The 15,627-nt window shown below is 42.4% G+C and overlaps 1 protein-coding gene across 6 annotated transcripts in view; it reads left to right on the top strand.

Annotated features, from left to right (window-relative positions):
* ENPP2 (ectonucleotide pyrophosphatase/phosphodiesterase 2) overlaps nucleotides 1-15,627 on the top strand; it is a 97,722-nt gene that overhangs the window by 55,489 nt on the left and 26,606 nt on the right. For 3 of the 6 annotated variants that reach the window (XM_042861024.2, XM_042861023.2, XM_008171645.4), the window contains exons 9-12: nucleotides 770-825; nucleotides 5,287-5,352; nucleotides 6,016-6,088; nucleotides 11,887-12,039. In XM_042861024.2, coding sequence (XP_042716958.1) covers nucleotides 770-825; nucleotides 5,287-5,352; nucleotides 6,016-6,088; nucleotides 11,887-12,039 — 348 coding nt within the window. The remainder of the gene's footprint in view (nucleotides 1-769; nucleotides 826-5,286; nucleotides 5,353-6,015; nucleotides 6,089-11,886; nucleotides 12,040-15,627) is intronic. The other 3 variants (XM_065586066.1, XM_005303378.3, XM_008171643.4) reach the window with 1 other exon arrangement.

Here is a 15,627-nt window from a genome sequence, read left to right as displayed (position 1 = left end):
GCCATTGGGAACTATTTCTTGTTCAGCCAAAGTGGTGTGGTGTTTTTTTAAGAAAATCTTCCAAGCATGTCTTCTAGTTTGAGTAACACATTTTTGACAGATGTTTGCTAAATTAGTGTTCTCCCAGTTTTGATCAGAAAGAGGCCAAGATGGGATATTGCTGTCCTGTGATGGCTACAATGGCTAGAAATGCCTCATGTAGGCCACACAGCTACATCACTTCCTGTTAAAGAGTAATAATGGAGATTTAAGGTGAAATGGAAGAAAAGAGTAAAATGACCCTCCACATGGCTGCAGGACAAGGTGGGTGAGGTAATCTCTTTTATTGGACCAACTTCTGTTGGTGAGAGAGAGAGACAAGCAATTTGAGCTTACATAGAGCTCTTCTTCATAATTCCCAGACCTGAAGGGGAGCTCTGTGTAAGCTCAAAAGCTTCTCTCTCTCTCTCTCTCTCTCTCTCTCTCTCCAACAGAAGTTGGTCCAACAATAGAGATTACCTTACTAACACTCTCTCTCTCATATCCTGGGACCACTTGGCTATAACACTGCATACCTCCGCATGGCTGACTAAACAATTCACTTCCCCAAAATCTGTGTAGAACAGCATGTTTTCTTACAAATGCTCAAATATGAGATGGGATTCTAAAGGCTATACTTTACTTTCTTGTTTATGGTAGGAAAACATGTTTTGAAAAAGTTTGCTTTAATTTTCTTTTTAAATCAAGACTTCAGTACTATTTTATAATCCTTTTATATTTTCCTCATTAGATATGGATTACTGCTACCAAGCAAGGGGTGAAAGCTGGGACATTCTTCTGGTCTGTGTAAGTGACCTTTTATTTCTGGAGACCTGTAGCAAATAATTCAGATTTAATTTGGTGTAAGTAAATGTTCATTAGTTTCCCTGGCTCTAAACATTCAATAGCTTCCCAGTCAAAGAAAGCTGCCCCCCCCCTTTTTTTTAACCCCTCCCACCCCATTTCCTACCTCCTACTGTGGTGGTCTCTTTATATAATTTTGTTAAATAGTATATTACAATGTGACATTTACCTTGGTCCAGATCTTGAAGACCTCTTTGTGAAAAGAAGTGCGGTTATGTTGTTAACATTCAGCTAAAGTTGAGCAATATAATTATCTGGCAGCTTAGTCTCAGGCCATGTCTAGACTATGGGTGCTACAGTGGTACAGCTATGGCACTGTAGTTATCTCTGTAAATGCCTGTTGTGTAGTTCTCCCCTCCCCCCTGATTGCTGTAGAAATTCCCCTTTCCCATAGCTAGGTCAAAGGAAGCTACAACCTCACTGCGTCTGCAGGAGGGGTTAAGTTGGCAGAGCTACAGGGCTCAGCTGTGTACATCTTTCACACCCCTGAATGCCATAGCTACGTCAATCTAACTTTTTTTTTTTTAAGTGTAAGTCAGGCCTTATCAGCAACATATTCTTTTAACCCTTGGATGTGATGGGTGTTTATAGGAGCTTCTTCTGCCCTCCAACCACTTACAGAATTTGGCACGCTGAAAATGTGCCAGCACTGCACCCTAACTAATTCAGAAATTTCCCCCACAAATGGACAGTCATTTTTAAAAGACAAATTGTTTCATGTTTTGGATAAAATATCCTCTTCCCCTTGCTCCAATCCAGAAAACCATTCTGAGGCTCTCTGCTGTTTTTCTTCTTTACTGCCTAATCCCGCATTCAGCCAGCTATCCTTCTAGCTGAAAATGGCTGGATATGTATCATTTCTGAGCTCTGAAGGATTACTAGTGTGAAGTGAGATCATCCCATTTTCTTTCTTCTGCCAAACTTTGGCAGCAGAGGTCCTGTTGTGGAACTCCTTTCTGGAAGAAAGCAGACTATGTTCAAATTGAAGTATTAAACGGATCTTTCCCATTTTTTGATTAAAGGCTTCCACCAGAATTGTGCTCTTTAATTTTGTGCAGCCCTTGAATATCACAGTAATATGTGCTATTTTGATGAAATGGGAATTTTCTGTAATCTTTTTGATGAATCCTGTGTGTGCTTTAGTTTCCCCCTGTACTTTGCATTGCTACCCAGTGGGGGCTACCGGGTTAAATCTGCTCTTGGGGCAGTGCAGGAGGCATGAAGTGTGTGTGCTGCCCAGATGTCTGTGGTGGACTTACTGCGGCATTAAAGGATTGGCTGAGGCTCACCAAGGTCAATGGAAAATCTGGGAAGACCATGGAAACCCCTGGTGGACAGCACGTTGACACCTAGCAATCAACAACCAAGAGGAAGGAAGCGTTCTCCCCATCTCTCAGCAGGAAAGCTGAACAGAGGCCAGCTCGAGAACAAAGGTCTGAGAGGTGACAGGCAGAGTTGACCTTTGGGAAAGGCTGGACTGCTGTCACCTTGGACAGACAAAGGGACACAGATTGAAATGGAGTCCATAGCAGCATGGCTGGCAGATTTCTCTGGTGTCGCCAGATGAACCATGCTTCTCTGTGCCAAGGACTTCCAGTGCTATGTTCCAGTTGACTCATAAACCCTGCTTTGTTTCGGAAAGGCTGCCTGTGTAACTGCAAATACTTGTTGAGGTACCTGTGTCCCTGAAGAGAGTAAAAGTCTCTGACGAAGAGTATGTCTTCACTACCAATGTTGCGGCACCAGCGTTTGGGGAGAGCTGTCCTAGCTGGTGCACTGTCTACACTGTGACTTTACAGTGATGAAGCTTGCATCGCTTGGGGGGGAGGGGTGTTTTTTCACACCCCTGAGCGAGAAAGTTTCAGCACTGTAAAGTGGCAGTGTAGACAAGGCCTAGGAGTTTCTCAGGTGGTGTTGGGCAGAGCTCATGGAGTGAAGCAGGCGTGCTGAAGCTTAGAGGTTCAGTCTCTGAGGTGGTGTGGCTACAGGACCTACTCTTAAGAAAGAATGAAACCCCCTTGGTCCAAGAGACTGTGTAAAAAGCTAGGGCGTACCACAGATCCACAGGATCTCTGACAGCTATGAAAATGTCTGTGATAGGGGCTCCCTCTGCCATGCCCCCACCGCTAATCCGCATGAGTTCTAACTTGCTGGCTTAGGAGCAAGGGACCTCACTTATTTTCCTTGTCTGTTAGGAAAATATGCTACCACTAAATAGTCACGCTGGGCATGGTGATTAGTGGTTTTAAGTAATTCACATTATTTTGAATCTATTGTGTGGTTTCATAATTAAAAATGCAAACTTGAAATAATTCTGGAAGTAGGGATTCAGCCACTATATGTCTGAAGAGTGTGTATGCTCCCCAAAATTATAGCGCGTGCACTTTTGGGCCCAGAATTAACATTGTTTTGAGAATTTGTAAGAAATTTAGCAAACCCCCTTTATTAAAAATTGTGCCCGGGACCGGGTCGGGGTGTGAGGGCGAGACTCGCCAGGAGGAGGGAGGGTGTCGGAAAGTCAGGGAGAGAAGGGGGTTATGATTTACATAATGGAGTGATGCAGACTCTTCAAACTTACCATATAGTTAAACTCACTACGTTTTGAGGAACAATTTTTTTAGGATTAGTGGTAAAAAAATTTCTCTCCATTCTTTGTAGCTGGAATTTACTTGTACAGGAGAAGCTGCTGAATGTTGTACTACAGAGAATTCAATCACCTATTGTAGACTTTGACAGCATAGGGGGACAGCCATGTAGTGAAACCATGAGCCAAAAAGAGAAATGCTGCTTTAACAGTTAGTCTGCGGTTCCAGATTCGGTTACACTATTACGCACTAGTCATAATTGTGTGATCGTTGCCCTGTAGTGACACCATGCACGGTTATGGCTGTTTGGGTGTCTGAACTGTGCATTTCCATACCTTAGAACGTTGGAACTTCTTTTAAACTAAATCCAAGAAATTCAGAATTAAGATTTGTAATGCTTGTTTTTGTGATAAATTACATCCCTCTAATGTTTATACCCTTAAATTACCATATACATCTTACCAATATACAATCTTAACCCCAGTTTAAAATGTTTCATTTTTTTTGTATTCAAGACAAAGAGCTATATGAAAGGTTAACAACTCTGTTTAATATCTACTAGAAGAAGAATTTTTAGTCTCGCTATCCAACTGGGAAGTCCCAGTATTCTTAAGGAGGTTTTAGCAGAATAAAAGTTTCAAAATTGTAAGTGTCATGGTGCTGATTGAATGGCGGCATTCTAAATGTATCTGTAACTTTAGTGCCCTTGTGGCCAAGATGGAGTCTGCTCTGCAGGCAGCTCTGGCCAAGAGAAGGCACACGTAGGAACGCAGCAGGGAAAGTCCCTTCTACCCTGTTCCAAACCCCCCGGAGTGAACATGCACACACCGGAAGAGTATAATGATTATAGGAAAGTGAAATATTTCATCACAGAGGGATGAGAGGGGGAAAAGCAACATGGGGAATTATAGGGAGAACAGTAAAACAGGGTTGCATTCAACACAAGGCCCCATAGGCCCAGTGGTAGCACAGTCTGAAAGGGCAGACACCAAGCAATGTGTCTGCACACAGAGTTCAAGAGTCCTGGGCAAAGGTCCAGTCCAGTGGTGAGTCTTGGGTGCTCCTGATCATATTCGGCGCCAGTAAACTTTCCCCAACAAACCCCTCCAGTGCCCTCTTTGCTCTCTGCAAAGCCACACAGTGTGATCACCTCCTCACTTAACTAGCTAAGCACCTCCCTCTTTATTACCAATGCAAAGTCACAAGCCCCAGTACTCACGGCCCCGGACAGCTCTGGGCAGCAGCAATACTGGGTCCAGCTCCGGTCTGTCCTCGGGCGAAGGACAATAGTACTTCCTTATTTAGTTTCTCCACACCAGTCATGATTTTATAGACCTCTATCATATCCCCTTTACTCGTCTCTTTTCCAAGCTGAAAAGTCCCAGTAGTAGTGGGAGCAGATCATGTAAATGCTACTAATGTGAGTAGTCCTTACTTAGGCTGGCAGTACTGTTGACTTCAGTAGAACTACTGTTATGAGCAAGGACTACTCCCATGAATAAAAGTTTACAGGAATGGGTCCTTATCCATTGTTACATAGGATAGTAGACAAATGAACTATTTCCTTGAAAGTGGTGGCTCAAATGAGAAATAGTCTGATTAACCTCTTTTCAGTATAATACATGGAGTTGCAGGAGATGTGCAATAACTTGAGTTGCAAAATGGGAATGACATTTGACTGTTAATGAACAAAAAAAGAATATTTGGCTTGTCTATGATAGGTCCTGATTATGGTGTTGGATGCAGCTCATGGTATACCTAATGATTATCTTCTCTGTACACGACAATAACTAAACCTATTTTTCTTTTTGTGGTCTAGTGTCATCCCCCATGAACGCAGAATATTAACAATACTGCAGTGGCTAACTCTACCAGACAATGAAAGGTAATTCATGTAGTGTTCTTCTTTGTAAACTTCTAACTTTTATCTTCTCTTTAAAAGTAGCTGGAGCTGCAGAAACAGATGGAATGTTAGTGTTAAAAATTATTCTTGCCAGCATTCAGTATTACTGTTCTTTGTAGCGCTTAACTTTTAACCAGCAGTGTTTCAATCCTCCTCAAAAAACCTCTGATGCGAATGTCCTTTGATTATTGGGGAACATTTAATTACATGGATTAATGTTGGCCATTTTATGCTACTTAGTCTAATGTGGCTTAATAAACTTCTAGTCAGTGGTAAATGCAGAAGCTGCACCCTGAGGCTTGGGAAAATGTCAAGATCTTAATTGTGTTTTTTATTACACAAGTTCTCACATGCTGCAGACTGCATAGCCCATGTGAGCTGGTATCGTGATCTCTCCTTCTTACGGAACTAATGGAGAGTGAGCTTCCTCAGACTGTGCCCTTTATGCCTCCCTGCATGTGTTCTGATATCGAATGACGTTCTGGAGCAACTAATTGCTTAATTATACTTTCAAAAACCTCTGACTGAGCAACAATTTTTTACATATGGCAAACAATAGTTGAAACGCTGACTTAGCATGACCAGGCAATTTCTTCTTCTTTTGTGGTTGAAAGCAGACTATTCTGAACAAAATCTTTCTTTCAGGCCTTATGTTTATGCTTTCTACTCTGAACAACCAGATGCTGCTGGTCACAGATATGGTCCTTTTGGCTCTGAGGTTAGTATAGTTTTTTCCTGTATAAAAGTTACACATCTCAAGGAGCAACCATGCCATTTATGGAATATGTGCTAACACTTTACTCCTGAACTGAGGTGGCTTTCTTATCTCTCAGTGCTCTTCCTTATCTGTCAGAAAGGGAAAACAATTGGCTAAAATAAACAAGAACTTATGACCAAGGGTCATTTGACATTAAGAACTGTCTCTCTGTATAAAGTTCACATTATGGATGTAGGTATTTGATTGGCAGAGGTTTCAGGTGTGAAATTAGCTGGTATAACAGCACAATTTAGTGCTCCTTAATCAATTTACCCTTAAAAAATATACCCTATACATGAGAGGCAGAAAAAGTTCTTTGTTTCTCTGGTATGTTTCCTTGGGTGACCGGGGAGGGTGAATATTTTTTTCAAAGTTGACAGTTTGAAGAAGCCTGGTTAATACTCTATTCTAGAGTTGGAAAACCATGGTTTTCAATATTTGGTCTATGAACAGGCGGTTTGGTTAGCCCTGCCAGTACTGTTCCCTCAGAAATGGATATAGGTGTCCTAATAGCATGAGATAGGGAGCTTTAAAATCCATCACTTCCCAGAGGTGCTTAAAGCACCCTACTCTGTTTTGTCCACTACTGTGGGCTCCGGAGTGGTGACCAAGGATTCAGAACTCTCATGAATTGCACTGGTTACTTACCAAATTACTACATTTTTCAAGAACATGCAAAAGCCTGTACAGGAGCGTGTTATCTTGGGGATATGGAGAGGCAATATTAGTTCTACACCTAAATATTTAAACACTTGGCAGTTCATCTTGGACACTTTACTCAGGCAAAACTCTCACTGAATTCAGTGCAAATTTTGGAAGCGCAAGATTAGACTCTTAAAATTAAGATGAAATGTATACATTTCCTTTCAAAGCAAGCAACTTTTTATAAAAGCAACAACACTTAAAATTTTGGAGCTATTTCAGGTACCTGCACTACTTGAGTTGCTGAAAGCACTTTGTTGGTAGCCCCACGTCTCACAGTGCACTCAAGGGGTGCATATGTCCAGTATAATCTCTCAACCTGTTTGCATAAAATCCTTGTATCTATACCTGTTAGAGATGGGAGCACTCAAAAACTATCCTTTAAAACACTTTAGAATGTCCAGGGTTCCATTTCCACTTACGTGTTAACCTCTTCTCATTTATTCATTCAGTAATTTTCCATAAAAATCTCTAAACTCTGAAAAATTTCTGTGTTCCCTTCCCTAATATCAGTCATGCCTGTAGATGAAGGCAATATCTCTGTTGTAACAGTCTGGATACAGACTCACAAGCAATAATATATGCATGTGATTAAAACTAAATGTGAGCCATTATTAATAAATCACTATGCACCAGCAATGTCATTAGTGCTGTGCCAGGCAGAATAAAGACTCTCTGGTCCAAATAACTTCCCATCTAAAATCTATAAGCCAAAATATTTGCTAAAAAGGGAAGAGTTCTGTTTGACTGTCTGCATGTGTCTTCTCATTGTTGGCATTAATGGGCAGTAACTTCAGAGTGTAGCTTTCTACAGAACAGAGACACTTTCTCATTGTGTCTTTTCACTGAGGTAAAGGAAAATTTGAAGATGAAATTCCATATGTTCAAATTTAGGGTTACCATATTCAAACATTTAAAAAAGAGGACACTCCACGGGGCCCTGGCCCTGCCCCTTCCCCGCCCCCATTCCAACCCCTTCCCCAAAGTCCCTGCCCCAACTCTGCCCCCTCCTCTGAGCACCCCACATTCCCCCTCCTCCCTCCTGCTCTGATCTTGGTTGGGGGTTGCTAAGTGCTTGTCTGCTCCCCACTGGCCCTGCAGCCCCTGTGCCCCTGCCTGCCCTGCCCCTGTGCCCCCCTGCAGCCTCTGCACCCCCTGCCTGCCCTGCTCCTCCTCGCCCTACAGCCTCTGCACCCCCCCCCCGCCTGCCCTGGCTCTGTGCCCCCCTGCCTGCCCTGCTCCTCGCCCTGCAGCCCCTGCACCCCCCTGCCCCTGCAGTCTCTGCGCCCCTGTCTGCCCTGCCCCTGCAGCCTCTATGCCCCTGCCTGCCCTGCTCCTCCTCGCCCTGCAGCCTCTGCGCCCCCCCCGCCTGCCCTGCTCCCCTGCCTGCCCGGCAGCCTCTGCCTGGCGGGGGCTTCAGACGCTCAGTGGCGACCGGGGCAGTGCGGGTCCCTGCAGCCCCAGCACACGCCGCACTCCTGCCCCGCGCCGCAGCCTCCTTCCTGCCGCGCGGGGTGACGGGGCTGCAGGAAGGGTCCCCCAGTGGCTGGGGGGTCCCTGCCCGCAAGGGAAGCCCGAGTTGCTGGCTGGGCCCGGCCTCCCCGTGGTCCTGCGGGCTCGGCTGGGGCGCGCGCTCCGCCCGGCCTCCGGGGGTAGCAACGACCCCTTCGCCGCCTTCTGCGGCTGTGACCCCTCCTTCCCCCACCCAAGCTCGCTACAATGTAGCCGGGCGGCTGTGCTGTGCTGCAGACCCAGCGGATCGTGCTGGGGCCGGGCGGACCCTGGCTTATGCTGCCTCCCTATTTCCCTGGACATGTCTGGCTTTTTGGCAGTTCCCCCCGGACGGGGATTTGAGCACCAAAAAGCCGGACATGTCCGGGGAAATCCGGACGTATGGTAACCCTATTCAAATTTGACCTAAACAGGCTCTTTGGACAAGCTCTCTTAGGGCCTAATGCTATGAGGTGCTTAGCTCAGTCACTAGGAGTTGAGATTCTCAGTACCTTGTAGAATTAAGATGTTTCCCAGTGGTAGAGTTTCTAGATAACCCTTTCTCTATGCAATGTAGGAAGTTAATTGGGTCTTTTAGAAAACGGTAAAAAATAATCTTAGAATTCTTCTGGATAGCTATCTAAAGTCTAGCCTGTAACTATATGACTAAAGCAGGGTGATTTAAGAGGTCGTTTTTTTTTTTTTTTTTTTTTAAATAGCATCATATATTGACTTTCATTGAATGGAGAACAGGCTGTTCTATGGATGAACATATTTCAGTTCCCAAATTTACAATAAGACATGATTTTGTAAATGTGGATTTAAAAACAAACAGCAGCTGTCTAAGACTTGTTAGGGGCATGATTTCAGGAGGGAGGAGCTAGAAAATATTATGTTTATCTTGGTGCTTCTTCCCCCTGCCCCCCAGTTTCTGGGAGCTCTGAGCCTCTCCTAAATCAGCCGAGAAGGAACCCCGCAGTGGGACCCCACTAAGCTGCTTCCTTAGTAATGGGAGCTTGACCTCTGCATGAAATCATTCTTCTTTGTACAGAACTGGCAGAACTTAGACACTTGGAATGGTTCTGACCAGTTTTTCCTCTGTGGCAGTTGAGCAACACACTGGAGCTTGGAAACAAGCTCTTGAACATTGTGTAGCGTATTTAAGAGGGGTGTGTGTGTGTGGTTTTTTTTTTTTTTTTTTTTTTTTTTTTTTTAAGTGAAAATCTCCTTATAATGAACTATTCTTGCCTCATAGTCACCAAGTTGAGGAGCAGCTTTGCTGCTGACTTCTCTGGACGGGGGGGTGGGGGTGGGGCGGAATATTCAACACACCTCTTGCAATGTCGAGTTGATGTTTAGTAAAATTTACTAACTCACTAGCTATAAAATTAAATATATATATATTTTTTTTATTTTAAAAGACTTGATCCTGCCTGGTGCTGATCATTTTCAACTCCCAGGGACTTCAGTTGACACTGAAACCTTGCAGGAAGTGCTCAACAGTCTATACATTGAGTGCACAGTACATTAACATTTAGGAGTAAAAAGGAATAGAAGCACTCAAAATTTGTGGGTGAAATTCTGGTTCCATTGATTGAAGCCAACAGAACCAGGAGTTTGCCCAATATGTTGACTACAATAACTTGCAGTATGGTTTGTTTTATTAGGTGTTTCAGTGTAACGTTGTTTTTAATGAGACCTTCACAAACGGCTCTTTTGAACTAGGAAATTTGTTATAAAGCTTTATTTTCAGAATGTATCGATGAGAAATTTAAAATGTATGCCTGCCCTTGGTTATTTCCGCAATTCTGTTTTTCTTTTCCCTTCTGTGCTTCTGCAGTGACACTGATGGGTTGTCCTTCTGGGACGAGAGGCAGAGCTTTGGCTGGCTAGTTCCCACCTTTTGTTATGTCTAGAAAGGGGGGATGGATTTGTTCATCTTCTTCCCGAGGGGTCCCCTACCCCCCAAAAAAGAAATAACCCTTTTCTGATTCTTTTCAAGTGAGGCTACGGTTTGGCTGGTTAACAAGAACTTGGCTTTTCTTCCTAGCTAACTTTGAAAGAAAAAAAATTATTTAAAAAAAAATATATAAATATACATACTACTGTAAGTGCTCTAAGTAGATCAAAACCTGTCATGCCTAAATTCTATTCCTGCTGCTCCTCTAACATGCCGTCTTGGGACGGCTCTTGTAAGTGTTCAAAATATCTAGGTTTCTTGCACTGGCCAGTGTGTGTCTGGCACTGTCAAGCTCTGGCTGAGTTTATTCAGGGACAGCGTAAAATGAGAATCCTTCCTTTCCCTGCTGCTCCTCTCATCAGGACTGCACAAAGCTTGAAACATTTTAAAAAGAAAACTCTGGTGCTGCTTTATTAAAATGCCTTTCTGGAGAGAGACGAATGAGACTGGACTAGAATCTCCTTTCCAGCTGCTTGCCTTGGAAGCAATGAAACAGCATGGCAGATGGTAACACTTTTTTGTTTGTTTTTTCTTCCCCCTCCGTTCCTAAAGCTCTGTGACTGAACAACAGAGAAACTGGCGAACTAGATAGAAGTAAATATGATTATAAATCACTGACTTTCAAGCCCATTTAGCAGGTTCCATTTCCCCCTACCTGCCTACTTAGCTGTATTATCTCCCTGTAGGTGTCATCTCACACCGTTCTCAGATGGTCCTAAGCAGTGCTGAGAACCCACAACTCCCATGAAAATTGATGGAAGGTGTTGGTGCTTAGCATCTCGCAGGTGCAGAACAGGCCAAAATTGAGAGCTGTGCTTGCAACCCTGCGTATCTTTAAAGTGGGGCTTATTGGAAAAAGGAACACCGGGCCATTCCAGTCTCTTCTTTTGTAGCATTCACAGACAAAAATGAATAAGCCCATTTCAAATGACTTATTTTAATAGATAATGTATTGCTCACAAACGGTGCCATATTGACAGCTCTGGAGACTGATGTTCTCAATTTATCCATACAACTAGTACAAGGTAGTCAGCAGCAATGCAGATTTCTCTCACGCTGCCCTTAACAAATTATTAGATTATTCAGAAGGTGCAGTCTCAATGTTTGCCACTGAGTGGTGGCTTTGTAGTACACAGATGCTTCCAGCTGAACTGGTAACCAGCAAATCAAATGTTCCATGTTTCATTAAGATCCCCCCCACACAAGAATTTGCAAAAAAAAATTTACACCACCAAAAATGTGAAGCTGATACTGTTACATATTTTGTGTATTTATTTGTATATTTTGTGAATTGAATGACACTTGAAGAAATACTCATAACACTACAGTATGTATTCATGAAAATTGGCCTGATCGACCTTTTCCTGAAATACCAATTTCATTTGCTCTTATGTTAGTTGCTTGAGTAACTATCCCACTTTCAAGTACAATTTAGTGAGCTCCTCTGTAGAGAGAGAGACCTCTAAATTGTCCCTTTACCAACTCCTATATTATTGAAGAAGCGTTGATCTTCATGCTCCTCAATTTGATGACGCAGGTCACTATAGTATCTGATGCTAGCTGAGTCAGGATTTCTGAGTCCAGACATCTCTCTCCGCCAGTACAGGAGAGTAGTTATGGCTCACCTCTTACTCCGCCTAAGAGACCTAAGAGAAAGATTACTCCTAAGAGGAGACAGGAAAGACGAGTTGCATCTCCAAAGAAAAGAAGAAAAGTACATAAAGTGGATCAGTATTCTGCGGAATCCCGTCGGAACAAAGTAAGTTTACCTGTGTTCCAAAACTTTGACCGAAGTGTCAGTTTGAGGCTCTTATATAGCTTAATTTTTGTAACTTGGACTCCCTTCCATACTTCAGTTTGGGAATTGCAAAACAGACCTTCTATAACTGTACTGAAAAATCACTGCTGGCAAAGCAGCAAGGATATATTGAGTCTTTCGGGAACTATGTTCTTCCTATTTTAGACTGTTCACTCTAGGGAAAGCCTCTTTAGGACCTTTTTAAAAATCCATCAAACAGAGGGAGCGTGAAACAAATCTCTGGGAAGATCTTATCAGCGTCACCAACCCATTAGATTTTTATCATTAGTCTCACAATATTGGGTGTTCTTCTTTAAGCCCCATTTCCTGGTATCAAGTGATTGATTGTGAGAATCTCTGATTTATTTATTTTTAAATAAAACCAAGTTTCTAGTCTTCATGGCTCTGGAGAAAAGTTGAAAATGTGACCTGAGTGTAACCTGAAGGCTCAAAAACCAGATGGCGCGCGCACACAAAAATCTCATTGGCTGAAAAATCTTGAGACTTTTGGGGGGGAGGGGAGACAGGGGATGAAGGGCATGCAAATCATGATTTTTGAACCCATGATTTTGGGTCTGGCAATAATGCCTTATGATGGTACTTAAGTGTCCAAAAAGGTCAAAGTTGGAGGTTGCTTCACCAGGAAAAGATTCAGAGAAAGGATGATCCTTAATAAATGAAATCTTTCCACCTGCTACTAATTGACAACTTGGGAGGGGCTGTGGACCACTTCAGCATCCCTTCCATTCAGGGATTTTTAAACTAATTGTAACCCAGTTCACGGGGCCTAAAAATATCTCCTGTGGGATCCAAGCAAAAATCTTGACACAGTACATTTTCAAAAAGGAGCAATAGAAACTCTTCCCAGTAGCTTTCAATTCCTGATTTTAAAAATATATACTTCTGAAATTAATCAGGTATTCTGAGACTCATCCTGGAACTGAGGGGGAGAGGGGAATCAGTCATCAAGTGTAAGGAAACTGCCATTTCCCACAATACCTTGATCATTGATAGTCTACTCAAGAGGGAGGCTGATAATCTTCTTACATGAATGATGTCTCCTTCAATAAACTGAACAGGAGTTCCCCTTTCAGAGTAGTTTGCCAATTCAAGGTCCTACTCTTTTTGGCATAAAATATGTTCTAGGTGGCCTCATAATGGGAGTTTGTGCATCTCCCCCTCCCAGCCGGCTTCTCTTCTCTGGATGAATATTTCATCCATCCATGCAAATTTCCATGCAAACCCAGTTGTGGATTTCTCACTAAGCCTTCAAAAACCTCAGCTTATTCTAGCACAAATTATCGTCCATATCCAGTGCAAATTAACCCTTTAGTGCCAGCATTTGTTTATGCTCATTGAGAGCAATGGGATGTACCACAAGACTAGTCCCTAGGAGTTAAATCCTTTCCTCTCTCATACATCAGCATCTGGCTAAAATAGGTTCTAGCATGAGTTTTCCTTCTGAAGAACTATTTAGTAACACTGATCCGCATTTCTCAGTTTCAGACCTGTTCCTCTTATAATAATGTCAACTGTTTTTTTTTCGATGGCATCTCAGATATCCACACCTATCTTGGAAAATAAAGCCTTCCAAAGATCTGAGGTAGTGGAGGTCAGCATGTGATCTGAGCAAAGGTACACATAAGACTTTTATTCTTTCACCGATAACTCCTTGGAGGTTACATCTGGACAAGAACATGGTCTCAGGGCAGTCCCACATCCACGTAGAGTATCCTCACATGAACGTATTAATGACATTCAGTATCAACCTTAGTCTGTTTCAAAAAATAAATAGAACTTTTTAAATGAGAACCCGGTGAGAATAATGGAGGTGAAGGAACTAAATGGAGGTTCTCTGGCTGTGATCGTGTGAAATAGTGTGGGGGGTTTGTTTTTTGCCTTAAAAACAGGATTTCCCCGACTAGTTTGTTTTCATGGTATCAAAAACAACTTTGCAAATCCCCAGCTGAAATTTGGTGGATATAGGATCTTAGAAAAGTACTGTGATTTGTGGTTTCTTATCACATGTGGAAATACTATTGCTCTATTTTAAGAACAGCATAAACTTGTTCCATGTGAAGAAAACGTTCATGTGAAATCCAAGAGGATTTGCAGTTCCCAGCTTTCCTAACTGCAGAGTTACAATTTAGAGGCTGAAATAAAAGACCTAATTTCCTTACTTGATTGATTGAGATACAATTTAGAGCTGACTGAAAAACAGACTTTCCAATTCATGGGAAAAATCTGATATTTTAACAGTGGGCTTTTGTCCCAGTTTGGGACAAAAAGTCAAAATAGTGAAATTTTTCATGGAATGAAAAGTTCTGAAAAATGTTGATTCAGAATGTTTCATCATTTTTGAATGAAACTAAATGTTCATATTTTCCTAAATAGGAGCATTTAGTTTTAGAATCTTTTCCCCTCTGTCTGAGCTGCTGCAGTGTCTCCTGGGAATTGTAGTTCTGTGTTCTTCCTGCTCCCCAGCTGGATTCCATCTCCTTTGGTGCACAGAGGTTTCTCTCTGTGGCAGAGTCGCCATCGTGCTTCATGAGTTGTAATTTCCTGTATGACTTTGATTATTTTCAGAATCTACAACTCCACGAGGTGGGTGGCAGTTCAATCAGAAGGAGAGCTTGCAAAACGTTTAAATTAGGGTCAGGTTGACATTTGTAAGTGGAAATTTCCCTTGTGAAATTGTTGAAATCGACCTTTCCGAGTCAAGATTTTGACAAAATTCTGTTTTGCTACAGGAGAGTTTGTTTTTTGTTCCAAAATTTTTAACTGATCCAGTTAAGTGTGCAGATGAGAGATTCAGCATATAGTGACAAACAGAAATGTTGGTCTCTCTCTCTCTCTCTCTCTCTCTTAAACTGTCCTTTATCTAAAATGTACGGAGATTCAAAGTATTTATCGTCTAATAAAAAAAAGTTGCACTTGCTTCTGTTCCTGCTCAGAATTGTAACTTGTCGGCATGCTGTCATAATTTTGCCTTTTTATAAAATAAAAAATAATGTATTTATACCATTTTAGGTCTGGGCATCCTTTTTCAAAATCTTTCCAGAATTGTCACTTGATCCTTTAGAGACCTTGGCTATCAAGCTGAAGCTGCCTTTTTTTTTTCCCTCCTACTACTTATAATGGAAGACTGAGGGCAGCCATTCTAGCACCAGATACCTCCTGGAGCACCCTTCACAGTGGCTTGGGATTTTCATATGAACACTGAGATTGAAGCTATGTACCATGACTACGTAGTTGGTGTTCGGAAAAACTGAAAAGCTAAATTCCATTTGAAGAACAGCATTTAAATCAGTTCTCTCCTCTCTCTCTTCCCTCCCCCCCCCCCGCCCCCAAATCTTCCCCAATCATATGCATTTTTCTAATATAGTAAATCTGCCTTTGCATTTACCATATGTTTAGGGGGTCTGTTGGAGGGATAGGAATAAGATCAATGATCTCTTGTAGTCATCCAACAACATCCCATTAGAAGATTTTTTTGTATCTTTCCCTCAAGGAAATCAAACCAAGCTCATGGGAAAGGAGATGACCATT

This window comes from Chrysemys picta, chromosome 2, assembly GCF_011386835.1.
Source record: "Chrysemys picta bellii isolate R12L10 chromosome 2, ASM1138683v2, whole genome shotgun sequence".
Lineage (NCBI taxonomy): Eukaryota > Metazoa > Chordata > Testudines > Emydidae > Chrysemys > Chrysemys picta.
Note: the sequence above shows the minus strand (reverse complement) of the source record. Positions and strands in the feature narration are given on the sequence as shown.